The 27,952-nt window shown below is 34.9% G+C and overlaps 1 protein-coding gene across 4 annotated transcripts in view; it reads left to right on the top strand.

The window, feature by feature from the left end:
• The window catches only part of MBD2 (methyl-CpG binding domain protein 2), a 75,887-nt gene that overhangs the window by 11,745 nt on the left and 36,190 nt on the right, over positions 1–27,952 (top strand). For 2 of the 4 annotated variants that reach the window (XR_013758828.1, XM_079109120.1), the window contains exons 2-3: positions 6,762–6,921; positions 24,820–24,957. Coding sequence is in view for 1 of the 4 variants with exons in the window: in XM_079109120.1 (XP_078965246.1) it covers positions 6,762–6,921; positions 24,820–24,957 (298 nt within the window). In the remaining 3 variants the exon portion in view is untranslated. Of the gene's footprint in view, positions 1–6,761; positions 6,922–24,819; positions 24,958–25,952; positions 26,094–27,952 lie in introns of all 4 variants that reach the window. The other 2 variants (XR_013758829.1, XR_013758830.1) reach the window with 2 other exon arrangements.

Genomic DNA, 27,952 nt, shown 5'->3' with positions numbered 1-27,952 from the left:
TATTTGTTCTAATTAGTTATACATGACAGTGAATGCATTTTGACACAGTGGAAACAAATGGAGCATAACTTCACATTCCTCTGGCTATACATGGTGCAGGGTCACACCGGTAGTGTAATCATACATTATACATGTATTTTTAGAATCAAATTTATATTGAAGTCTTTTTAAAGAGGAACTATGGTCAAAGTGGTATTTTAGGAAGAGCAATGTGGATAGCTTAGAATGTGAAGAGTCTAGCAAATATCAAGTCAGCTAGTCTGTCATGGTTTATTTAGACCTGAGATGATAAGGACTTGCATTGGACAGTGGCAATAGAAAGGAAGGATGGGCTCAAAGGTGATTATTTCATAACTGATTCAACACAGAAGATAGAAATGACATAAAATAAATCATACAAATATAAGAATAGATAGAGGACTGGGATATAGCTCAGTTGGTAGAGTGCTTGCCTCAAATACACAAGGCCCTGGGTGCAGTCCCCAGCACCACACACACACAGAGAAAGAAATATGTCAGAAGGAGGGCTTCTATAAAGAGGGCTTAGGATGGTCTATTTTAGGAAAACCATACATTTAAAGGTCAACCATACATTTGAAAGAAAAGAGTTGTGAAGGGGGAATGAGGAGCTGACTTTTAAATTTTTTTTTTCTTTGTGGGTGTGTTTTGAAGTAGTGGTATATATTCTTTTATTGATTTGATGGTTTTCTGATTATAGGTTTTATATTTAAGTACAAAAATATTTTAATTTCATATTTTTCATGACATGTAAAATTTGATTTCTGGAGACAACTATTAGTTAAAAGTTAGAGAAATCTTTTCTTTGAATAGTTAACTTGTAAGCTACAGGTAAGGTTTAACACTTAAAGAGGTTAAAAAATTTAGAAAGTTGATGTTTCTTTAGTCTCAGACTTTGCGACTGCTGTATTTTTAGGGTGGAACTTTTATTATTTCCCACAAAGTACTTCCTGATATTAATTGGTCATGATACACCTTTTACCACAAACTAACCTTTTGTCATCTTTGATGCCCTTTGTCTTTCACAGGTCACTGCCTAGCATTCTACTCTAAAGACTGTCACCCCCATAGTTCCATCTTTTTAGAAATTGGTTTTGAGATATACTTGTGTTTGTTCTTCATAATAGTTTGTTAAACATCATGGTTATTCATATTATCAAAGTAACGTGGAAAAATGTGTTCTGCTATGTTTAAGGAGTGGTTTAATCATTTCTTAGAAAACTTGGAATGGATCCTCCATTTGACCCAGCTATCCCACTCCTTGGCCTATACCCAAAGGACTTAAAATCAGCATACTACAGAGATACAGCCACATCAATGTTCATAGCTGCTCAATTCACAATAGCCAGACTGTGGAACCAACCTAGATGCCCTTCAATTGATGAGTGGATAAAGAAACTGTGGTATATATATACAATGGAATATTACTCAGCCATAAAGAATGATAAAATTATGGCATTTGCAGGCAAATGGATGAAATTGGAGAATATCATGCTAAGTGAGATAAACCAATCTAAAAAGCCAAAGGACGAATGATATCGCTAATAAGTGGAGGATGACACATAATGGGGGGGGAGGGAAGGGTTAGTATTAGGGTTAGAGTTAGGGTTAGGGAGGGGGGCAAGTATGGAAGAAGGAAGTACTGTATAGAGGGAAAAAGGGTGGGAGGGGTGGGGGGAAGGGAAAAAATAACAGAATGAATCAAACAACATTGTTCTATGTAAATTTATGATTACACAAATGGTATGCCTTTACGCCATGTACAAACAGAAACAACATGTATCCCATTTGTTTACAAAAAGTAAATAAATAAATAAATTAAAAAAAAAAAAAAAAGACTGTCATTTCAGGCTGGGGTTGTGGCTCAGTGGTAGAGCATTTGCCTAGCATGCAGGAGGCACTGGATTTGATCCACAACACCACATAAAAATAAATAAATAAAATAAAAGTATTGTGTCCATCTACAACTAGAAATATTTAATAAAAAGACTGTCATTTCACATATATAAAGCTGGTCTTCTAAAGATACACTTTTTATGTCATACACTGGCAAGCTTAGTTGTCTAACTCAGGCAGTGCTGATGACAGTAAATCTACAGTGTGATAAAAAGTGTGAATACCACTAAATTAGGGGACTAGTTTAAGTATTCTGGTGTCTTAGTTGCATTTTTTTTAGGTCTGAAAGTTTGACATCAGATAAAATTGCTTTTTGAGAATTTATATTTAAAGATCTCTAAAATGGAGTTGAGTTTAAGAATTGCTTTAAGCAGTTTAATTGAAATGAAAGGAGGCAAGGTTCAAGTGTTATATGAACTGAAAAAATACAACTCAGTTTTGATTTTTAATTAGTCCTTGTCTTTAGGGTATTTTAATAATGGATAGGAGAAATTAAAGGTGTGATCACAAGGGTGTTAGTTCAGGGATGGCATATCAAAAGGGCAGTTGACAGGGAATTTTTCTGTGTGGTTGAAAGTGAAACAGTATTTCATTACTGGGATTAGAACTAATCACTTTGGGCAGAGAAAGCTAAAAATGACTAATATCCTTCTCCAATCTCCTAGAGTTAAAAACAACAACAACAAAATAATTTCCCCAAGTTATGAGTTGATACTTTTAGAATAAGTAACAATCAGTTGTTAAGTGACATAGACCAGTCATTTTGGGGGGCAGTTGGTTGGTAACTTAGTCATTCTGGGTCAGACCAGAGCTTGTGTCCTTAGTTTGCCACTTCCAGGGTCAGTTTGCCATTGTGCAGGTGGTCTGTCTCATGGGTAGATTTCTTCCTTTTTTTTTTTTTTTATTTTTTTAATTGTCAGTGGATCTTATTTATATGTGGTGCTGAGAATCCAACCCAATGCTTCACACGTGCTAGCAAGTGCTCTTCCACTAAGCTACATCCCCAGTTCCATGGGTAGATTTCTTACTATTCCCTGAGCCTTGTGATTCTATTGCTTCTCTTCTTCTCCTTCAGAGCAAGGTCCCTGGTTTTAACATTTCTTGGTTGACTTTTCTTGTATTTTTTCCAATTGTTTTCTCTTTTATTCAGTTTTAACTGATACATAAAAACATGAGTTGTCAGTATTAATGGGGTTGACTCTTTTTAAAGCACTGTACACAAGTTATAGTAGTCATAGAATAGACAATGGTTAGTTCTGTTTTCTCTCTCTTTTTTTTTTTTTTTGGTACTGCGGATGATTGAGCACAGGGGCGTTTTACTGCTGAACTGTATCCCCAGTCCTTTTTATTTTTTGAGACAGGGTCTTGCTAAATTGCTGAGGCTTGCTTCAAACTTGGGATCCTTTCCCCCAGCCTTCAGAGTTGCTGGAATTACAAGCATGTGCCACCATGCCTGGCTTGTTCTGTTTTTCTCTGAAGGCAGCGTTTAATGTATGACAAGTTACTGTAGCTGTCCAATACAAATGCTTCATAGACTTCCAGTGCTTTTGGATATGCCAGTAGTTAAAACTTGACTTGCACCTTTTTCCCTTCATTGATAATTTGTGAATATATCAGGCATTTAAAAAAAAATAATGCCTTGATATTTTTAAAAATAATAAACACAGGAATGATTTTAAACCATGTTAAACTATTAATTTTGGCCATTAATTTATGGAATCACATTTCATTAATACAACCTTTGTTTTGTTTTGTTTTTTCATTTAGGAGATCCAAACCAGGGTCTTGCATGTGCTAAGTTACCACTGAGCTATGTCTCCAACCCAATATAGCCTTTGAGTTCTTGGGTATTTACATTTTCTTGGCTTCAGGGAGAGGTGTCGAAAATGGATTGTCTCAGGTGACTTTTGTTCCATAGAGCAGTGTTGTTGTGGTGAAACTCTTGTAGGTTTTGGGATGCAGTAGGTACTTGATATTTCAGCTGTTACATAAAAAACTACTTATTACAGCTATATCCTAAAATCATTAGTGCTTGTCTTTTTGGTAAAAGTTGCTGCCTGAATGTTTCTTTCTGGAAAATTTGTCAGTTGAATCAAGGTCCACTCCTGAGCTTACCTTTTTATTGCACTGTAGAGATCTTTTGAGGGAAACCTGATTAAGAAATGTCATTTTAGTTTGTGGAGAGATTTTTTCCCCCCATTTTTAAAGCATTTCAAATAGTTTATCAGAATCTTCTTTACTGGTAACTTGAGCATCTGCTTATAAGGGCTACATGAGAATTCTGGCTTAATTAAAATTAATTATAATTATGTAAGTGACCTAAGAACAGAGTAATTTTCACCAACTTTTTTAATTAGTTTGGATCCTTTAGTAATATCTCATTTCTTATGTAGTATAACATACCATTAAAATGTTTTCCAGTTCAATTTTTTAAATTTCATGCAGAATGTTTAAGTAAGCATAGGATTTATGTGTCTGCAAATGAAAACCACATCCTTTCTTATTCAGTTGATGGTTTCTTGCTCTCAGAAAGTTACCTTTTTTCAGCACTATCCTGTGTATGATATTTGAGGGTTTTAAAAAGTGGCATCATAATTTCTGGTTGTTGAAATCATGGAGGAAGTTTATAGAAATTGTAATGAAATAGACTTGTGAGCTGGGTGTGGTGGCACACACCTGTAATCCCAGTGGCTCAGGACTCTGGAGTAGGAGGATTGTGAGTCAAAGCCAACTTCAACAATTTAGTGAGGCCCAAATCAACTCAATGAGACCCTGTCTCTATATAAAATGTAAAAAAGGCTGGGGATGTGGCTCAGTGATTGAGTGCCCCTGGGTTCAATCCCCGATACTTTAAAAAAAAAAAAAAAAAAAAAAAGAATTGCAGAGGATAGTAGAATTATTTTTATTTTTTTGAGTTGGAGAATAACAGAAGGCTTCTGAGGAGAAGTGACATGTTAGCTGGGCCTGAAGGACTCAGTAGTCCTTTGCCAAGCAGGATATTAATTGTGCTCATCTTCCTATCTGGAAAGTTGTGACTGGAACAGCAAAGGTATATGGAATATTTTGGTGACTTTGTTAGAATCAGGGACTAAGACTGGTGGGAAAAGAATCCGGGAAGTAAATATTAGATTGAAAACTTTTAAGTCTTATTAAGAATGTGAAACTTTTGTTAGCACTGAGGAGTCTCTGAACGTTTAGAACTTAAATTTGGTACTGGATATGTGTCTGATGGATGGAGCAGTGAAGGATTGTGATGTGGCCATCTAGAGTGGAGGATTAGGTACTGGGTGGACATTGATACTGCTAATAAAGTTGGGGAATGCAGAAGATCAGGTTTTGGGGTGGAAGTATGTGGTGGGCAGAGAAGATTCAAGTTTTAGACAATATTGAAAACTGTTATTTTGTGGTATTGAACATATTAGAAATCTGTTAGAGATTTGCTATAATATATATGATCCTATATTCTATCCCTTGGTGTGTTTTGGTTGTTACTTGCTGTGTTTTTTTTTTTTTTTTTTTTTCTATTATGTTCTGGTTGTTATTTGCATCCACTTGTATTATTTTTATTTTGCAGTTCTGGGGATTAAACCCAGAACCTTACATGTTAGGCAAGAGCTCTACTGCTGAGATACACTCCCAGCCCTTCTTATCTTTTACCTGTTAACTGAATTCTATATATCTTGAATTTGGTATCAGGAATAGTCATGTGATTGTGGAAAAGCAATGTTCATAAAAATCTTCATTTGTCTTAAAGTTTGTGATGACAGAATATCATAGAATGTGACAAATAGTGTGTACTGGTTTAGACTTGACCCGGAGAGTTTTATTTTTCCAGGGGAATAAATTATTGTTGGTTTCCCAGGGTTTTTTCTTTTTGTCATTCTGTTGAATTATTTTTATTTTATTGTGATCAGTTGGTGCAAGGTTAGGTTTTAAATATGACATGCTGGCTTCTTTCAGAGTTTTACTAGAATTCTCACTATTTTTTTCTGGTGACTTACCACACTGATTCTTAACAGTTTATTCTATCATATTTTGTTCAGGAAATTTATTAGATAAGTCTTTGGTGGGGCATTTCTATAAAACATTTCTTCCAAATTAATGCCTTATAAGAAAAACTATTCAAAAATGATTAGTTTCGGCCTCCTCATAATTCTGACACTTCTGTAATTTTCCAGCTTTGGCAATATATCTTACTCCCAAAGCAGGAGTTTGGCTGGCAAAATTCATGTTAGCATTGTATAACAGGTTCACAGATGTTTGCCTGAGTTTTTTTTTTTTTCATTTTAATAATTATAGGAGGAATATTTAAAATGTCAAAATTCAAGGATTTTCTGTTATACATGTTGCAAGCAAAAATCAGATAATATGGAGTTCTTGAGGTTGTGAATGGTGTTCAACAAGGGTAACTGAATTCAGAATTTGATCAGAAATTTTTTCTGATTACTTTTGGCATCATATATATGTAATACTTATAGGAAAAAAATCCCAGAATTTTCAGAAGTTAAAAAAAAGTTTATAATTTTGAAGACATTTGCATTGTGCATGCTGTGCTATACATGCAGCTTGTTTGGGTTCTCTGACAGTTACTGAGTCAGTGACTAGCTGGATAATCTTTAGCAACATCTGTTATATGCTCCAGTGGTACATCTAAGGGAGCGTTACATTAGGATGACACATTATCTCTTCTTATAGTGAAGTTAGAAAGTTGCAAGAAACTTTTTTTTTTTTTTTTTTTTAATGTGGCAACAGTTGAGGGGCAGAAAGGAAAGTATGAAGGAAAGATGTATGTAGAAATCTAGGGTATTATTACTGCCTTTGTACAATTAACTTTATCTTTCTTCTAGTCCAAGTGGTAAGAAGTTCAGAAGCAAACCTCAGTTGGCAAGGTACCTGGGAAATACTGTTGACCTCAGTAGTTTCGACTTCAGAACTGGAAAGATGATGCCTAGTAAATTACAGAAGAACAAACAGAGATTGCGGAATGATCCTCTCAATCAAAATAAGGTTGGTTAATTTATTATAGCATATATAAGCTATTTCAAGGAAATATGTTATGCTCCCCAAAGAATATTTCATGTTGTAATTATGGCACTGAAATTGTGGCCACCTGAACACTTGTCCCCTTTTCTCCCAGCAAAACTGTTAGACTTATAAATCTGATTTTTTTCCTGGTATTTGGCAAAACCTACAGAGAGACAACCTGAGTACATTATGCAAAGTAGAAAACATTTCAGTATTTCCCTAGGCCAATATATATCACACCTTTTGATCCATTTGGATTATGTTTACAGAAGATCTCTTTGTTAGTATTGTCCTTTTTTTTTTTTTTTTTCTTTTCTTTTAACTGGGTATAGTAGCCCACACCTGTAATCCCAGCAACTCAGGAGGCTTAGGCAAGACGATTCCAAGTTCAGGCAACTTGTGAGACCTTGTCTCAAAAAATAGAAAAGGATAAGGATGTAGCCTAATGGCAGAGCACCTCTGGGTTCAGTCCTTAGTACTGCAAAAATAAAAACAAAAAAAATCCCCAGTAAATTTCTTGTTGCCTAAAAAGAGGCAAAGTTTTAATGTTTGGAAATATTCTTACCATATACTTTATAATTACTTAGTAATTTTCAGGTTCAGAATTTGAGCAAGGGCAGTTTTTATTTTTACTTCCAATGTTGAGGATGATGACTTTTAGGCATAATATCCTCATCCTAGTACTGTGATTGGAGATTTTTTTTCCATTAGCTCTGAATTTTATTGAGCTGTTTGATTGATAGTTTATTGTATAGCAATGTAAACAGTAGAATTATGATATCAGTTTAATTATATTCAAATACCCAATATCTTTCTTTTCCTCCAAGAGCAACTACAAACATGTATAACCCACAAGTGACCCATTGACTTGTGTAAATGCTTATGAGATTGTTTTTCTTGTTTTATTTTTTGTGGTGCTGGGATCAGACCCAGGGTGTTGTTGCACATGCTGGGGAAGCACTTTATCACTGAGGATACCCCCAGCCTTTTCTGAAATTGTTTAACCAGATTACTTCCATCAGTATGGAGCCAGGAATTGAAGTCACCATTGTAAATGGTTGAACTATTTTAATAAGTTGATTATCAGTTATTAAATTGTTTTTCTATAAATTTTAGAGATCTGTATGTATGTCTGTTGCCATCACCATTGTCTCACACCAATGGTATGCAAGTAATGGAGGGAGAAGTCAGGTTTTACTTTCTTTGGATGTGACTGATAAAAACTCTGCATGACTCTTGGAAGTGCTCTATTCATTATAAGAATCCAGAAGCAGTGTACTAGAGTAGAAAGGACTTACATACCCTGGCTCTGCTTCTTATTAGCAGATAAGAAGGCATAGGTAACTTTCTTAACTTCTGAGGACTTTAGATTTCTCATTTGTAAATTCAAGGTAAGGAAAGTTTTCCCTTAGCATTATTGTGAGAAACACGTGGACATTTGTATAAAAACATTTAGCCAAGTATTTGACCCATGTTAATTCCTTTCCTTTCCCCATTGCCCATTCTCTAAGCTGCCATCTTCTTGAGCATTAAACCACCTTGGCAAACAGTGTTACCTGGTGTCAAGCGTAGTAAACTTTCTGACCTAAGCTCTCTTCCTTCTGTATTTTTAACTTTTTCTGAAGAGTATGGGGTCTCTGCTTCATACTTATTTTTATTCATAATTCAGCCTAATAGTTGTTTTATAATTAATTTCTAAAATTGGTATGGAGGTCAGAATACATTGTCTCCTCATATGAAGTCTTACATTGATTTCCATAGAGGATTGTCAGGTACCTTGTTTAGAGAGGCAGAATGGGAAGGGAAGACTAAGTTGTTTCTGCATTGCTTTACTGTGGGGTTAATTGGGTTAATAGTTATGAAGGTGTTAATAAGGATGAAAGATAGTGGTAGGATTATAGGGAGCTCAAGTCAGCAAAAGTTGGGACCATGTATGTATATAGGTGATTTACCTATAAACTGTGGTTTCAGCTTATGAAATTCTTTATTCTGGGGTTATTTAGCTTCTTAAATTTATAGAAGAAAATAAGATTTATATTTCTAAAACTGCCTTTTGGAAATTCTAACCACAGTACAGAAACTATGGAAGGGGTTCACATATTTAGGAAATGAAGACAGTGTCTTCAAATTATCCTATTGTTTCCAGAATCACAGTTTAGCTACACTTAGTATAGTATGAAGATTTACTTCCTGACAGTTATGGTTCATTAAAAACCCAAACTAATTCATCTCTTTAGTTTGTGTGCACCTTTCTGCTCTAGCTGCGCTGGACCACTCATCATCCTGCACCATGGCATGCACTTTCAAGATTCTGCTTGCTCATATGCTGTTTCCTCTGCTTGGAATGCGCTTCCCCCTTCCCTTCCATCTGGTGAACTCCTCATCCAAGGCCCAGCTCCATTGTCTCCATCTCTGGGAAGCCTGCCCTGCATCCTCCAGGCAGAACCAGTTCCTTCTTCCATAATGCTTTCCTGGTGCTTTGCCATTGTATTTGTGACTTTGTCTGCTTCAACTAGACTGTGAGCTCCATGAGGGCAGGGACCATGTCTGTTTTTGTTTTTGTTTTTGTAAATGTAGTCCAAAGCCTAGCACACGGTAGGTACTTAATAAATGTTGCTTGATGTTTGTTTAATATCTCCCTCATTCTAAAAGTTTATAGTGGTAATAAATGTGTATTAAATAAATTAATGTACCAGACATCATTTTGGAAATGCCTTTCATTTTCATTATTTTCTGAAACTTCCTATGTGAGTTTTTTGAGCATAGTCTTATTTTTGCATATGAATTTATTTTAGTTAAGTAGTCATAAAATGGAGTTTTTCATTTTTTAAAATAAGCTCTCTTTTGGAGTAACACCAATGTTAAACATCTTTATAAAGCAGAAAACATATTTTTAGCAAAATAAACTAATGTCTTTTTAAATTATGATAGTACAATATAAAGAAGACTGGGAGATTTAAAGTTATTAACAGAGATCTGAGGTAGTGTTTTCCTATATAGTTGTAAGCCTATCCAAAGTACATTATTAATTGTGTTGTTTTTCAGGTTTTTTTTTCTTTATATTTTTAAAAGAATTAGAGATGTAGTCAACAACTAAATTGTGAAACAGTCTAAATTATAGTTTATGTTGAGTAATTATAAACTGGGGTCTTTATCTTCCATTATCAAAGGTGAGTTTACTGGTGATTAATAATATTTTCAAGTGTGATTGGAAAGGTACCTTTTGAAGATCTTGCAAAGTGGTTTTAAATTATTTTAGAATGGGTGGGTGGGATGAAATGGGCATTCTTTTTGATTAATAGATATTATTGTTTTTCAGTACCCATTTTTGCTAGTCTGAAACTCAAGCTTACCCTGAAAATCAATTCCATTCTTTATTATATCTTATTGATCTTGTTGCCAAAGCTATAATTATTTCTAGGTAACCCCCATCTCACCATCTGACAAAGTGGGTTAAAATATCAAGTAAGTTCCTAAAGGTATTACATTGGGTTAATGGAAGAAACTACAGAAAGATTTCAAGCTCATCAACTCAGTTGATATTCTAAGTTGCTAGCAGCTTTCTAAGAGCACATTCTAAGGAAGAAGTTACAGAGTGTCATATCCAATGAAGTTTTCTGTGATGATGGAAATCTTGTAACAATAGCCACACATGACTGTTGAGCACTTGATATACTGTTAGTGTGACTGAAAAACTGTTATTTTTAGTTTTTTCTTTAATAGCCACGTGTCTTGGCAACAGTATTGTAGAGAACACTTCTAGAGCTTTGCCTCTCAATGTGAATAAAGCTAAATAATGTTTAGGCATTTATGTAGGGTTTGACCTTTCAAAGAGGAGATGTTTCAAGGTTTCAGAGATACAACTCTTGATATTTTAGGAAGAAAGTGGAGATGAGAGGCAAAATGATAGTTTCTAAGGAAATTTAATTGAAGACACTCCAGGATTGTATAAAGAAGAGTACAGTGGTTCTGAGTCAAGACAAGTTTGGGGAACTTCAAGTTATTTAGTTTTATTGATAGAAATTCTTATTTTAATGTTTCAGATGTGTAAATATAAACCAAATTCCTCGCATCTCCAGATCTTGACAACATGAAAATTTTATAAATTAAAATGACAAAACTAATAACTCAAGTATTCTAATGTTAGTGTGACGCATGATGTGTTTTATAAATTGCTTATGAGGGCTGGGGTGTGGCTCAGTGGCGGAGTGCTTGCCTAGCATGTGTGAGGCACTGGGTTCGATTCTCAGCACCACATATAAATAAATAAATAAAATAAAGGTTATCAAAAACTGAAGAAATTAAAATTGCTTATGATATGAATTTGGTATAGAACAATTTATTTGAGTTTGGCTTGACAATCCTACTAATAGCTTGGAACAACAAGCTTGGAAGACAGTTCTTTCATCATAGATATTTAGAAATAAAAAGCATCATATTCTCGAGTCAATTTTTCAAATCTCATTCATTTTTTCATGAATTATCTTTATTTAAGGTGTATTACATATGATTGTATCTTAGGTTCTCAACCATTTATCTAGAAGATACTTATTTTAATTATCTTCACTAAGTAATAAAAAGAAAATTTTATAGGGAACTCAGATATATCTTGGGGGCAAACCTGTACAGTTTGAAAAAAAGTTGGTGATTAAATCAGATTTGAGTAATGGATACAGACTGGGATGAACTATTGAGACTATTTGAGAAGGGATGAAACTAGAAGTGGGACTTGGACTTATAGTTCAAAAAAGTAATGATGGCTTGAATTAATGTGGCAGCAGATGTAGAAGTAGGAGACTCAAAGTATCTGATGACTAAGATTGTAGAGAAAGGGAATTTTACTAATATCTGCTAAAATTCTTATTTTGTTCACTTCTGTGGTTTGGATGTGGTTTTCTCTGTAGAGGTTCATGTGTTAGATGGTTGGTCCCCAGAACAGTGGTGTTGAGGTAGTAGAATCTTTAAAAGATGAGACCTTGTGGAAGGTAATAAGGTGATGGAACTCTGTCCTCATGAATGGATTAATGCTGGTCTTGTGGAATGTGTTGGAGCTTATCCTAATTCCCAGGAGAGTGGGTCGTTTTTATGTATGTATGTATGTATGTATTTATTTATTTTGGTAACAGGGATTGAACCCAGGGGTGCTTAACTACTAAGCCACATCCCCAACCCTTGCTTTTTTGTTTTGTTTTTAAATTTTGAGACAGGATCTGGCTTAGTGGCTCAGGTCTTTGGTAAGCTGCTGAGGATGGCTTTGAACTTGTGATCCTCTTGACTCAGCCCCCTGAGCTGCTGGGATTACAGGTGTGCACCAACACGCCTGTGTTATTAAAGGAGTATGCCGGCCCTTGCCTGGTACTTTGCTTCCTTGTTTGCACATGTTCTTCTGCTTGTGAACTGCTGCTCTGTTATATTGTGATACAGCCAGGGCGCCCTCACCTGTATGCTGACACCATGCTATTTGGATTCTCTAGCCAGTAGAATTGTGAGCCAAATAAATCTCATTTTATAACTTACTGGACTTTGGGTATTTTGTTTAATAACACACAACTAATCAAGTCAGTCACTTGTAGGTGGGGTTGGATCAGGGTAAAGGAAGAAGAATGAGTTTGGGGATAGAGAGAGGAAGATTAGGTTAAAATAATTTTGTATTTTGTATTTCTAAAAGGGTCTTGTGGATCCTCAGAGATTTAGAATTCTTATCTTTGTGGTTGTCTAGTGTAGGTGCAAATAGAAGAAAAGTATTCACGGATGAATAATCTTGTGGAAAGTGAAAAGTACCTTCCAGAAAGATAGGTGATCAAGAAAATGTGGTATGACAAAAATCCTAGAAAAGATTTTTGGTAAATGCCATGGATAGATCAAGGAGGATAAAGACTTTGAGTATCAGTGGGGTTTCAGAATTAGAAAGGAGCAGGTGACCTTTGTGTAACCAGTCTTCAATAGACTGAAGGGATCAGTAATCATATTTTTGGTGCCAGAAAGTTTCTGGGAGATGAGAAATTAGAAACCCAATGTTCCTTGGTTTTATAAGAGTATTAAAATTTGGATTTATTATTTAGTGAAGTATTGTATGTAAATAGTGAAAATGATTTTCAGTGGAAAATGTCTTTCTTCCTCCTGTCTCTTAGTACAAGTATTGTTGCCTAAAGGAAACTACTGTTAATGAGTTATTTTGTTTCTTTGTTTTCAGAGCTATGCAGCTACAAGCATGTTATACATGAGCTTTTTTAAAAAAATAAAAAAATTTTAAAACCCTTTTCCATAAAAATAGGTTACCCTCTTAGGAAGCTTGAACAACAGGTAGAACAGACAGGACAATATTCAGAAGAGAATGTACAATAAGGAACATTATTCTTTTTCTTTTAAAGCTTCAAAGGTCAGATTTTAAGGAACCAGTAGAGAAGTGTGTGATGGGGATTCCAACCTAAAAGTCCGTGCCTCAGGAAGACCTCTTAAGAACCTTTGAATTGTGTGCAATATTTTTTGTTTGTGTTTTTCTAAGGGAGTTTATTGAATCTAGCTGAAAAACTTAATAACCACTGACTTTCAAGTAGAAGGAACAGGCTTTGACAGATGATGTGGGGGAATAGGTAAGGAACCAAATTACTTGCAATAGGTCAAATTACGCCTTTGTTTGACTATGTATTTTTTTGGTTGTTACTGTTTTTTTTTTTTTTTTTTTTTTGTGTGTGTGTGTGTGGGGGGGGGGGGATGGTGGTGAGATTGAACTCAGGGGCCTTGCATATTCTAGGCAAGCCAAGTCATCTACCACTGAGTTTCATCCCCAGTCTGACTTTAGTTATTGAAATAGTGGACTGACTTATATCTGTCTGAGGAATACCATGACCAATTAGCCACCACTAAAGAGCCTTATGTTAGGAACATGATGATTAGTAGCTCCTGGTAGGGCATATTGTGGTAAGAACTGCCTCTTGGTGTCTACCTTCCTAGTAGTCTTCCATTCAAACTGAATAGAAAGACATCATTCCTTCTACCAACATTCCTGGCCAATGGGTAAAGTAGTTGAAATATTTTCTGAAGACACAGGGGCTCTACTCGTCAGTTTATTAAGGCCTTGTTGATTGGAGCATCTTCTGTTCTCTACATGGAAGTGAAAAAGGGAAGTGAATACATCACAGGTGATAAATTTAACATTGGTAGACCTTGAAAGTCTTCTCAGGGATTACTGGCATCTGTTAAGTGTGGACCACTATTGAGTATAGGTTTCTGTTAATTTGATATGAAATGAAGAGAGTAGATGTGAAGAGGAAGTTGCTCTTGTCCAGTGAGGAATAATGATGGCCTAGACACTTGTAGTGCCTGCGGAGATAGAATTGGACAGATTTTAGATCTCTTTTGCAAATGCTAAGGAATTATGTGTGGAGCATTACAAAAGATTCAAAAGTGCTCTTTGTTTTTAGATTGGGTGGATTAGTGTGGTATTTACTGAGATCACTGTAGGAAAATACTACATATGGGTGGATAAAAATCCAATTTTGAATGTGCAAATTTGAGGTGCCTAGTAAATATCCAAGTAGAGGTGTCATGTATGCAGTTGGGTATACTGTATTAGAACTGAGAGTTCTGAGCTGGAAAGTCATTAGGGCATAGATAGTATTCTGAGCAATGGATTAGAGAAAAGCACTCAGCTACAGGAAAGGATCCAGGACCAAGTCCTGAAGTAAATGTAAGAATTTGGTTAAAGTAGAATAAATCAGCAAAGTGGAGAGAGAATGTTAAAAAAAAAAAAAAAAAAAAAAAAAAGCTGTTGAAAGGTTAACTAGAGGAAGACTGAAATATCCATGAGTTTAAGAACATGAAATTTATTAATTACCTTGAAACAGTTTTGGTGGGAACAGAAGCCAGATTGGATTGGGTGGTAAAGTAAATGGAAGATAAAATTGGTTAATTTGGACAATTCTTTCAGTAAAATTTTTTTCAGTAGGAAAAAAATCACTGGAAGAGTACTAGATGGTAGATGAAAGAGATGCTGCTTTGGTTAACCTCTGGTTAAATGGATAGCATGAGTGAAAAAACCATGGAAGTCAGGAAAGCCAAGCATGTTTGCAGTATTATGATCATAATGTGAACATGCAACCTGTGCTAGGTAGGGAAAAATGTGAAAGGGGTAAAAAGCAGTGAGAAAATAGGATAGTCAATGGACAAGAGCTGTAGAAGGGGCCAAAAAATGAAAGTCCTGAGTGAGCTGCAAGGGAAGGAAGTGGAAATCAGAGTTGGGTGCTTTAATTGAGATGGCATAGTTACTAGCATTGACAAACCTGTGACTACGTTAGGTAAGCAAGGGTGGATAGAGGAATAGGTCAAAAGATTTCTGACCACATGAGTACTGAGGTCTCTGAGGACAAAAATTGGGATTAATTGGATGGCTGAAAAGAAGTCTAACGAATGAAGGAAAAAACTGAGGGGCAGATGGTAGCTAAACGCTATGGACTTTAAAAGAGCTGGTGTTTTGAAGGAGCAAGAATGGAGAAATGATTTGAAAGTAGTAATGGGGAGAAAGAAGGAAACCTTTTCCACTTCCTGACCCTTAGATATGTGGTTATAATGGATCAAGAGAGAAAGGGAGTGCTGAGGGTATAACTCACTGGTGGAACACTTACCTGATTCGCAGTAGGCCCTAGATGTGAACTATATCCATGGGAGCAGGGAGGGGAAATTCGAGAGGCATGGAAATCTGAGGTAGATGTATAGAATATTATGGATGAGTGGTGAGTGATAATGTATGATCTGAGAAATGAGGAAATGTGGTCATTTGGTTATTGGGTAGACAGATGTAAGGTGTGATGGAATTAGTTTTGGTAACTGTAAGAGTGGTGTACACAAACCTTTCTTAGTGTAACTAGGACTTGTCTGGAACACTGAGCTCCACTAACACTGACTTTGTGGCTTTGCTCTTAACCTTAATTCTTAGTTTTTTATATGGTAATCTGTAATAAAACTACTCAGTGAAGGATGAGCTCCTTTTTACTTCTTTGCTAATTCTCTAAAGGAGAATAGTTGACTATTTGGGCAAGCTTGATTCTCTTTAAAGTTTATTAGTATCCAGGGTTGGTTGGCCCTTGTTTATCTCCAAGTTGATATTATCTTTACCAGTTAAACTTTCTGTACAACTCCTCTAAGGAATAATCTACTTCATCTTGATGACTTAACCCTGTCATTGTGTTAGTTGACCTTACACTTTGTATTTTTCAGCAAGATGTTAACCTTCATACCAGTTCCCTCTGTGTAGAATCAGTGTGCTAGATTTTGGGTTATTTTCTTAGTTATACAGACAGTAAGTTACTATGATTTATTACCTACAATGAAATGATCTAAGTTTTCAGATTCAGAATTGAGAAACACAATTTTATGAACCTTGGCTTTCCAGGGAGCAACTCAGTATGCCTCCTGCCAATGTAGAGACTTGTTTTGTTTTGTTTTTTTGCGGTGCTGGGGATTGAACCCAGGGCCTTGTGCATGCGAGGCAAGCACTCTACCAGCTGAGCTATCTCCTCAGCCCAAGAGCTTGTTTTGATGTCTTAATATCTTGTTGTCAGTCCGCTAAGCTTTAGATTCTTTGTACTCTTTATTTCCCATTATTTTATAATATAATAGCACTATCGTTGACACTGACTGCCAAAAACACCATCTGGAGACTGGATTATTTTCCCATGGGATGCTTGTGCAGGGCTGGCTGTGTGACTCAGAGGAATATGCTGGCCATGTTTACCTATAAGCATAACTTTAAATGTTAAATAGTAATTTATGGAACAAATTTAGAGATTATTTCTCTTACATTATTAAGCTTGAGACAGATAATACAGATGACTCCATTCTTGGCTTAATAATTTTGACTAAAAGGCTACATTTAATTATAATATCTACCACTTAGTGTCTGTAAATTTAAGACAGAAAACGAGACTGACAGGGCTGCATGGCACAGCACCTAACATGTAATAGCACTTTGTTTATTTGCTTATTCCACAGAAATTTAAAGCACATTCTGTGTGTTCAGGCTTTATTTTGAATTCCGTGAATACAGTAGAGGAAGTTTCTGTGTTTGTGGAGATGACATTTTAATGAGATGACAAACTGAAACACTTTAAAATAATAAATGCCATGCATTGAACTAAGAATGATGGAAAGTGACTGGGTGACTGTTTTAGATTGAGTGACTAGAAATAGTTTCTGTGAGGGTAATTTTTAGGCTGATTTCTGAATGACATGGAATCAGAGGGCAGAGCCTTCCAGGCAGAGGGAATAACTAGTGCAAAACCCCCAAGGCAGAATGCACTCATAAAATGACAGAAAGAAGGCCAGGGTGCTAGAGTTCAGTGAGGGAGAGAGTGATATTAGGTGAGGTTAAAAAATAGATAAGCAGACCAGCCTAAAGAATGGTATGAATGCTGGTTGAGGGCTTTACAAAGCGGGTGATAGTAAGATTACTTTGGCTGCAAGTAAAGAATGCATGATAGAGGTGTAGAAGTGGAAGTTGGTGGGTGGGTAGGTGGGGCAGGTAGGAGGCTATTGTATTTGTCCAGTATGATGGTGACTTGCATAGTGTTCATTTAATGAATGAGTAAAGGTAGAAAGGGTAAGATGTAGTAAAGGACGCTAGAACTAGTTAGTGTTCTCTTGTCCAAATAACTTACAGTTTCCTGGAATATACAGAAATATCCTTATAAATGAATAAATAAAGGACATTTATCTTTGACTAATCATCTTTAATAAATGAAGATAATAGGTTATTAGTTTATAGTGCTGTTCCATCTTTTTGACTAATTTGACCCACGTATTTAGGTAATTGGATAAAGTTTGCTAGGAAACAAAAAGTAAACAGAAGAGCTTTAGCCATGTTAGCAGATAGGTTTGCTGATGAGAATAATTGGTTCTGTATTATGACATTAGTTTATCATAGTATTAGTGCCTCAAATGTATCCTAGTTTAATAGATCCTTTTGAGAGGGTCTGGGCTTGACTGACAAATACATATAGCTAGTGTTGAATTAGATCTGAAGGAGACGGTTCCATACAATAGCAACCATAGTTTAAGTAGGGCTGCTAAATATCTGGTTGAAAGTCATTGGCATCTTTTGCAATACATCCTTTGATGACTATATTAATTAAATCTCTAAGAAATTATTTTTTTCAAGCAGAACTCTTCAAAAAGTATTTTTGACAGTGAATTTCAGCCCTCCACTTTTCTGTTAGATATATAGACCTTTTTAAATGAGTTCAATATGTAGTTCACCCATTATTATTTTTTTTAGTATGATGCCATTGATCTCCTTAAATCTCATTCCTCACTTAGTATATTAGAGTAAGTGGATTTTCCATACAAAATAATAGATATGATAGATATACTTTACTTTTTGCAAAAAACTTAGGAAGGCTCCACAACCCTGTGCATACTCTAAAAACTGCTGAAGTGTCCATTTTGAAATGGTGAGTTTTATGTATGTGAATTATATCTGAATTGTAAAAGGTTACAAAAGATTGTCAGGCACTTTGCATTGAGACATTTGGTTTTGTGGAATAGCGTTCACTTCTGGCTGCTATGTGTATTCTTGAGCAAGTCTGAAATGGCTTTTTGAGAATAGTCTTGATTTGATCTAAAGATACTACATGGGCACACCTGTGTGTGAACCAAGGGATGACTTCCCTTCTGGGAAAGCCTAACAGGTTAAGTTTCTAAATTTCAAAGGCATACTCAATATGAAATTAATGTGAAAGAGAGAACTTTTTTTAAAAAAGAATTTATGTGCCACGATAACCATAAACCTGTTTTTCTAATTGTTGTCTTTTTCTTACCTCCAGAATTAAAAGCTCTGATGCAGGGATTTTGTTGTTGGGTTTTTGTTGTTGTTGACTTTGGTTTTTTCATGACTGTATTCATTTTGCAGTCAATGCCTGGCATTTGATAGGCACTCAGTATTTGTTCAGTGACTGACTGAAAACTGCATTAGCAGTAGCAGCAGCAGCAACAACATTACATGTGCACTACTTTATTGGATCCCTATGAGAATCTTTGCAAGAGTTGTTATCCTCCTTTCAGATAAGGAAATTGATGTTTGAGATATAAAGTCTTTGCTTCTCAAACTGGGTCATGAATATATCTGTGTTGTGTACATAAAAGCACAGAATTAAATAATACTTGAATGATATTTGGAAATGTCAGTTTTATTTGAACACTTTGGGTAGGTAGAACTTTTTTTTTTTTTAATATTTTTAGTTGCAGATGGACACAATATCTTTATTTTATTTATTTATTTTTATGTGGTGCTGAGTATTGCGCCCAGTGCTTCACATGTGCTAGGCAAGTGCTCTACCACTGAGCTACAACCCAAGCCCAAGTAGAACAACATTTTAACCTTAAAACAAACAAGGCTAATTTTTAAAGTGAAATGCAAAATTTGCATGAATTTTAAAGATAAAATAAGCTTTCTAAGCTTGGTTATAGAATATGTACAATGTTGAACTGTCTCATGCAGCTTTTTTCAAAGCCAGTCTGAGATAAGCAGTATTTAGAATACACAGCAAGCCCCTTGTGTTCAGAATATGTCATGTGAAAGTTTGACCTGGATAGTTTTAAAGGAATCCATTTCAGAATACCTTTTAAGTTCTGTATACAGTGTACTCTTTCCTTCAGTTGTTCTGCAAATGTACCTTTATAGATAAAGGTATCTGTTATTTTTCCTCTCAATTCTTCATTATCAATCTCCTATCGTATAGATGAGCACACTTCTTATTTGTCAGCTGTCTTACTGTGGTACAAAACATTTGTTTACCAATAAAGGGGTAGTTTGAAATATTGGGTTGAGAAACGTAATCATTCTGTAACAGTGAATTTTTTCAAGTACAACTGTTTGCTTTCAAAAAATTTGGAGGACTTTATGTGGTCATCACCTGATTATTAACATTTTTTGATATTGTAACATATAACTCAAAAGGAGCTGCATAAATGACAGTAAAATTAGTTCTGCTCATTTATGTGATCAAGGTTGTTTAGTCCTACATCTGTAAAAAATGAAGAATAGGAATAAAGTTGATGCTAATTTTTGTCTAAATATTTGTCTAAGACCATAAGTTATTTTGAGAAAAAATTTATTTTGGGCCAGGCATGGTGGACGTATGTATGCTTGTAGTTTCAGCTATTTGGGAGGTTTAGGCAGGAGGGTTACTTCAGACCAGGAGTTCAAGATCAGCCTGGGCAACACAGACTGTCTCAGGATGAAAACAAAAACAAAAACAAAACAAACCCTTTTACATATATATATATTTTTTCTAAAAAACTAACAATTTGTAATATATTATTTTTAGTGGTTTATATACTAACAGGAATAAATTTTATCACTAAGGGTTTATGGTCACAAAATTTTAGAAATTTTCATGAATATAATCAAAGATTTCAAGTTAAAATAGTAAATAACTGTGGGAATGGAATTATTATGTTTGGTACTAGGGATTGAACCAGGGGTGCTTTACCATTGAGCTACATCCCTCGCCCTTTTTAAATTCTTTTGTTTTGAGACAGGATCTTGCTGTGTTGCTTAGAGCCTCACCAAGTTGTTGAGGCTAGTCTTGAATATGATCCTCCCCAGTTGCTGGGATTATAGGCATGTACCATCGTGCCTGGCAGGAATGGAATTATTAATTCAAAGAGTAAAAGATTTGCTTCTGTATTAATTGAGTGATATGGTAGTTTATTATTAAAGTGTCAGTATTTCAAATACTTGGTGGTAAGTATCATTTGTAATTTAAATTAAAATATGAAATATTCCTGATAATCAACTTTAAAATATGAGAGAAGTATATATATTTTAAAAATTCTCTTGAGTAGGAATACAGAAAATATTAGACAAGCATTGGTTTATGAAACGTGATCTTTTTCCACCCCTTTAGTTATTCAGTAATTAAGTTAGGTCACTGAAAGATTACACAATAATGAGGTCCTACTGGGGTTTAGTCCTTTTCAGAATCACCCTCACTGAATTGTCCTTAGAGTCTTATGTTCTTGGCTTTTATGAAAAGTTATTGAACAAAAGGGAAAAAGACAAACCCATTTAAAATCTGTTTAATATTTGTTGTGATGTTGAATGCCTTTATTGATTTTCTTCTATATTTAGCACCAGGACATTTATTTTCTTCATTAACTTGTATACCTCCTCCTCTCTGACCATGATAACTATATGATTGAATGCTTCTTTTTGTCTAGGCCCCTGGAAAGTTCAGATCCACATTTGACACTCAGCTCTAGTATTACTGTTAACTTTTTCAAAAGGAATTTTTTTCCTCCTCGTTTTTAAAATTAAATATTTATTGCACATCTGTCCTTCATGAGTATACAAAGAACCACCTCACATATATGGAAAGAGAAGAAATTTCTTTTAAAATAAAAATTTATTTTCCCCTCAGCAACGAGGATAAATAGGTCCTCAAAAACTTAAATACTTTCAGTCTAGTATACACATTATAAAATTCATTAAACTTTGATTCAAGGACCTGCCCACATAGGGACAAGAGTTGACAAAGTTTGCAAACTTTTAGTTCTGATGTTACAATGTGCTTATTTGCCAGTTTAATTTTGTAATGTAAAGAACTGCTTTACTCTTTTTGAATATTGAAAGAGATTTCAAATATACAGACAGCTATAAACTTGTCCCATGCAAGAGAGTTTACTTTTTAACTTCCAAGTTTATGGCCTGTTGGTTATTAATTAGAGAAATTCTGACATGTATTTGGGTGTGAATGATGACTCAAGTCCTCAGGGGAGAGTGATAATATAATTTACTGTTTTTGTGACAGTCTGAGAAAACCAGTTAGTTCAGCTTTATAGATGACTCAACTTCATACTTTTTTTGAATATAAAGTTATTTAGTAAAAAATTATTTCTGTCAAGCTTGTAGGCCAGTTAAAAGAGAGAAGCAATTGTTAAAACCCAAATGAGATTAAGAGAGGAATGATGTTACATGCTTGAATAATGTCCCCTGTTCTCTGCCACCAGGGAATAAACTGTCTCATTGAACAATAGAGGTTAATTGTATGTCTTGAACCTTTTAGCCAGTTTCCTAATTTCTCTTTAGTGCACCAAAAGCACAAGTTAATGCAAAAACATCAGCCTTACTCATCAATAGTTTTATGTGGTTCATACTTCCTGTGTTGAATTGGGTTCATGGTTTAGAACAGTTTAGAAGGGTCCCTGCTGCCTCCAGTTACCCTTGGTAACAATGATAATCTCAGGCTCCAATATGTTTGCTCCTACAAACAGGTACTACTTTTCTTCTAGCACCAGCAGAGCACATTGTTCTTTATTAAAAAACAGAAAACGTAAAAACCAAGCAAGGTATTTGTTTAGTGAAACAATTACCTGATTATATCTAATTAGCAAAAGAAACAATTTCCCATAAGCATTTTTATGTTAAGCTTCTTTAGGACTGAATATTGACCATTTTGTAGGTTGTATGACTTTGTTAAGGGCTTCACAGTGCTCTAGATGCATAAATCAGAGATGTCCAAACCTTTTGTGGTATACAGAATTACCAGGGACCTTTTAAAAATGTACACTCTTGCTCCTCATGTCTTTTAAAGATGCATTCTCTGGTGGTGGTTCTGTACCCCATCAATCAAATTTGCAGATGATTTGTTTTTTTTTAAAAGTCCATCAAGATAAAGATATATACCAGAGAAATAATATGGTTAGAATAATTTGAGATGAATATAAAGATAAAAACACATACATTGGGGGAAAACTGAGATAAAGGAGTGGCAAAAATGTCCAATACATTCAGAAGAAGAAGGTGTATTATGGATAGAGGGGAAGAGGTGAGGGCACATTTAATAATGGATCCAAATATTATAATTGTAATAATTACCATACTTTCCTAGATGCTAATAATCTTTAAGCAGTGGTCACAAACTCCATGCTTATAGAGCTCAGGCAGGTAATAAGAGTTATTGAGAAATGTTACAAAAGGTGAACCTGACATCTGTGGTGGGCAACTATTGCCAGTCAGGGCCTACTGTTGCCAAGCAAAGTCTAGCATTTCTCCTATACCTTTCCATGTTTGTGAGGATCTGGAATTCTGGACTTTATATGAAGACTCCAGGTTTTTAGATGCTGGCTTAATGTACTGAAGGTATCAAAAAGTAAACAACACACATCCATCGTTTAGATTTGGTGTACCTACCACAAATTAGCAGTCTTTGTTTTGATGTATTGCTTCTTCAAGTTTGATCCCTGCATCAGCAGCATCAGCATATTGGAGTCCTTCATAGACATGCAATTTCCCAGATCCCACCTCAGCTCTATTAAATCAGAATCTCTGAGGATCAGGCCCAGTCCACATTGTTTTAACAAGTCCTATGCATGTTTGGGTTTGAGAATCATTGTTTGGGAATATGAAGTTGATATTATAGTTTCTATGTGGACATGTTAAAAAACTCATCAAATATCCTATACATTTTTCTATAATATTTCATAAATATGTGGGGTACATATTTTCATTAAATGACTATGTACTAAAGGTACATAGTCAAGTATAGGTGTGTACGTGTGTGTATATATATATGTATGTATATATATGAAATTTTTTTTGGTCAAAATCAGCATAATCATTAAATTGCATTTTTCTCCCTTTTTGGGGGGGAGGTATTGCAAAATATTTTAATAACAACCCTATGCTGCATTTTGACCTCACTAGAACACATCTCACATTTTATTAACTGCTTGGTTAAAATTTGATGAATGTGTTACGTAACTTTCTGAAGCTTCAATTTAAAATCTCCTCTGTAAAAAGACTAAATGTGAATATGTTAAAATTTAGGAATACTGGTTGAATATCCCTAATCCACTATGCTTGAGACTAGAAGTGTTTTGAATTTGCATTCTTTACAGATTTTAGAATATTTGCATGTATGCATGAGATACGTCAGTTGGGAATGAGACCCACATCTACACATGAAATTTATTTTTTATGTATGCTCACTGCACATAGCCTGAAGGTAATTTTATAAATATTTTTAATGAACCTGTGTTCTGACAGTGACCTGTCACTTGCAGTCAGGTACGGAATTTTCCACTTATGATGACATTGGTACCCCCCAAATTTTAAGTATTTAAATTAGGCATGCTCAACCCGTATATCCTTATTTTATCATATTTTTCTTAATTGAATTCTATTAAGAATTATTTCATTTTTATATAAAAGGAAGCTTAATTTGTGTTATTTTATGTGTGGCTTCCTAATTGTTGATCAGGTTGTTTATATTTTAATACCCAAGTATATTTAGTGCCAATATTTTTCTCTATTCTTAGAATGTAGACATGATTGCTATTCCAATGATTGTTGTCCTTAAAGTTCTCCTTCCTTTTGTATAACCCAAACAGATTTAATAACTTTAAAAAAAAAAAACCCTTAATACTTAACATATCAAATTAATTTTGAATTTTATGCACAGAATTTTCTTACATTTAAAAATGTACCTGTATGTGCCTGTAATCCCAGCAGCTGGGGAGAAGAGGAACACTGAGTTACCTACGGAGGCAGGAAGATCACAGGTTCCAGGCTTTAGCAATTTAGTGAGATCCTAACTTTGTAAGAACCAGTCTCACAATAGAAACTGCTGGGGATTTAGTTCAGTGGTTTTGTGGTACTGGTTCAATCCAGTATACAAAAAGATTTTCATTTGTTATGAGAAAAAAATTCATGTCTGTTTTACAACATAAAGTATTTTAGGTGCACTTTCAGAGTATTTAAAATGCTGAGTTCGACTGAGAATTTTAGAATAATTTGACTTAAAGTAATAAACATTGAATTAGAAAAAATCATCATGTTTATATATAATATTTATTAATGAAAACACTTATATTCATTCACAGGGCAAACCAGACTTGAATACAACATTGCCAATTAGACAAACAGCGTCGATTTTCAAACAACCAGTAACCAAAGTCACAAACCATCCTAGTAATAAAGTGAAATCAGACCCACAACGAATGAACGAACAGCCTCGCCAGGTAAGGACCTAATTTTTCCTCCAGTCTCATTTTCCAGAAAATTCTGGTATTTTTGCCAGACATAGTTCAAGAAAATTCTGGTTAAAGTGGAATGTATGTGGAAAAAAATATTTTATGCCCTAGGGTATTACATGAATGCAGGAGAATAACTATTATAAGATTTAGGTAAATATTTTAAGGAAAAAGTTTAAAAGTTTATTAAAAATGAATCTAATTAATAACATGGTCTAGAGTATTATGCTTTTTGTGTGGTAATATATCAGACTTGGTTCTGCTAATCTTAGTTTTTAAAGATTATCTTTCTAGGGATAGTATGGCACAGAAGGATGAAGCATGTAGTCTGTGTTGCTTAGTTAAAAAATATTTTCTGTTACTTGGAAACTACTATTTTTGGCAGGGGGTTCTGATTTCTTATTTCATGAAAACCATCCCACCCTTTTTGAAAATCAGATAAATTTTGTAAATATGGTATTTGTCTTGTGAATTCCATTTTTGTACAAATTCAATTTATTTTTCTCTTTCTTATTGCTTCAAGCTGTATTCCACCAGTCTTTTCTTAGAAAAAAATGGTATTATCTGAAAGGCCTCCCTGCTGAATATAATGCCAGGGGAGGGAGACTTGACAAAATGCTAAACCTTCTACATAATGTTGCTTATTCACTCCCTAATTGTGGTCAAAAACTTAGGTATTTCCATGAAGTTCCAATAACAGTGGGTAAGGGAGTGGAGGGAGAAGTGTCTGTGCATTGTTTTCCTCTCCTTTCTCTGCCTCCTCCCACCTAAGGATGAGGAACACTGAGTTACCTACAACAATTATCTTTTGCTCTCATACTCCCTTTTTAGATATCTCACTCCACCCTTTCATTTGGATTTTGTTTTTCACTAGTCCTTCAAATGTCTCATCTCCAGACTTCACAAAGGACTGGGCCAAAACTTTCAGACAGTTGCTCTAGAAGAATCTACATAAAGAAATTCAGTTCCCACATCCTCTGTAGTGTTTTTTCCTCTTCAGGTGAGCCAGGAAAACAGAAGATAATTGGAGCCACATTGGATCAGCATCTTGCTATAGATGTCTCAAGATTTGAAGTTCTAAACTTGCTTTACTGTTGGTCCCCAAGAGATTCAACAGGGGCCATGTAAGTGTATCACATCCAATATAAAAGATGCGTACCTGCATGTGCCTTTAGGTTCTTGTCACCACTTAGGTTTTCTTTGGGCCATTCAGCTTTCTGTGTGAGGCTTTTCCCTTCTGTTTTACTACTGCACCTAGGATAGTTGTCAAATAACTGGTAGTTTCAGAATATTCATTACAACATGGAAGGAATTCTGCTATTCTGAACTTTGCTCATCTAGGTAAAGCCATTCCCTAGTTGTATTCTTTCTCAGATACTGTCTGAAGTCTTGAACATCTTGTCTTTTTGCTTTTTGTTGATTTAAAAATCATTTTCCTCACAGAGATTTTTATTAACTGAAATTTTTGAAAGTACATAATTGGGTAAAACAGTTTGCTTCAAAAATCCCAAAAGGTAAAGGTAGAATATAATCTTTGGTAACACTGTTCTACATTGGAAATTTGGGTTTTCTTAGATAGCATTTAATAGATTTTTATCCTCATCTTTTCTTTGCCTGCTCTATAAAACCAAATGTTTTGTTTAAAGACCAGTTGGATAGCAATTTCTGGTCATTCTGACAGTAATTTGTTTTCTGCATCTAATTTCAGTCTCAGATTTTAAAAACTATACTAATTATATTTACTTAATATGTTGCTGTCTATAGAGATATTGGTAACCTAGAACATTAAAGCTGAAGAGGCCAGAATAATTGCTCCTTATTCTTTGGTATATTAAATAGTTTCGAGTTTTCCTTCTCTTATTATGGTTTATGAGATTATTCTCAAATGAAAAATGTGTCACAAAAGCTAAGCCCCTTCCCTTTTCTCTTAGCAAAAAAGGGAATGTCATTTTAATGCTGATCTTTGAAGGTTTAGTCTTCCTTTTAGCTTGCATAGACAGGAAGGCAGATTACTTCTCCAAAAGCTTGGGATGTTTTTCACTTTATCTTCATATTTACCTGACAGTATTTATAGAATGCTTTGATTATACTAAGACATTGGTTGTCTTTTGCCTTCATTATCTTCAACATAAAAATTAAGGTAATATGTGACTACTGTGTCACCAGTAGGATTCCAAAATGTATAGGAAAGTAGCAGAGAGACAATTTTTGTATTAATGCTTTTAACATCATGATCTGTCATCTTGACTATTCCAGTTTAGACTCAGGTTTGTTAGTAAAGGAAAGATGTTAATTTTAATTTTATTTTGACACGTATGGCAGATGACAGCTAATCAACCATTAGTAGCAAAATATACATAGGCAAAAATGATTCTTCCAATTTTGCTACCCTATCACTTAAATTTTAAGTTGCCTGTCCCATTTGGTGAAGTTATATTTATCATACAGTAAGTTAATTAGACAATGAGGTTTCTATTCTTGAGGTTCCTACAGATATTTTATTCTATAACATCACATTCTTTTAATAAGATATTCCAGTTAGTGGTATTGTAATTCCTTTAAGAATGTTAAATTTTAAGCCAAGTGCGGTGGCTTACGCCTGTAATTCCAGCGACTTGGGAGGCTGAGGCAGGAGGATCATGAATTCAAAACCAGCCTCAGCAAGAGTGAGATGCTAAGCAACTCAGTGAGACCCTGTCTCTAAATAAGATACAAAATAGGGATGGGGACGTGGCTCAGTGTTCCAGTGCCCCTGAGTTCAGTGCCCTTACACCTCTTGCCCCCACCCAAAGGGTATTGAATATTAAGCTGGGTGTGGTGGTGCACCCCAGTACTTTCACCCCCTTAGGAGACTGGAGCAGGAGGATCACAAGTTTGAAGCCAGTCTCAGAAATTTAGTGAGACAACTGTCTCAAAAGAAAAGAAGGAAAAAAAAAAAAAAAAAAAAAAAAAGAGAGAGCTAAAAATAAAAGGGCTGGGAATA

The sequence above is a fragment of the Sciurus vulgaris genome, assembly GCF_902686455.1.
Source record: "Sciurus vulgaris genome assembly, chromosome: 13".
Taxonomy (NCBI): Eukaryota; Metazoa; Chordata; class Mammalia; order Rodentia; family Sciuridae; genus Sciurus; species Sciurus vulgaris.
Note: the sequence above shows the minus strand (reverse complement) of the source record. Positions and strands in the feature narration are given on the sequence as shown.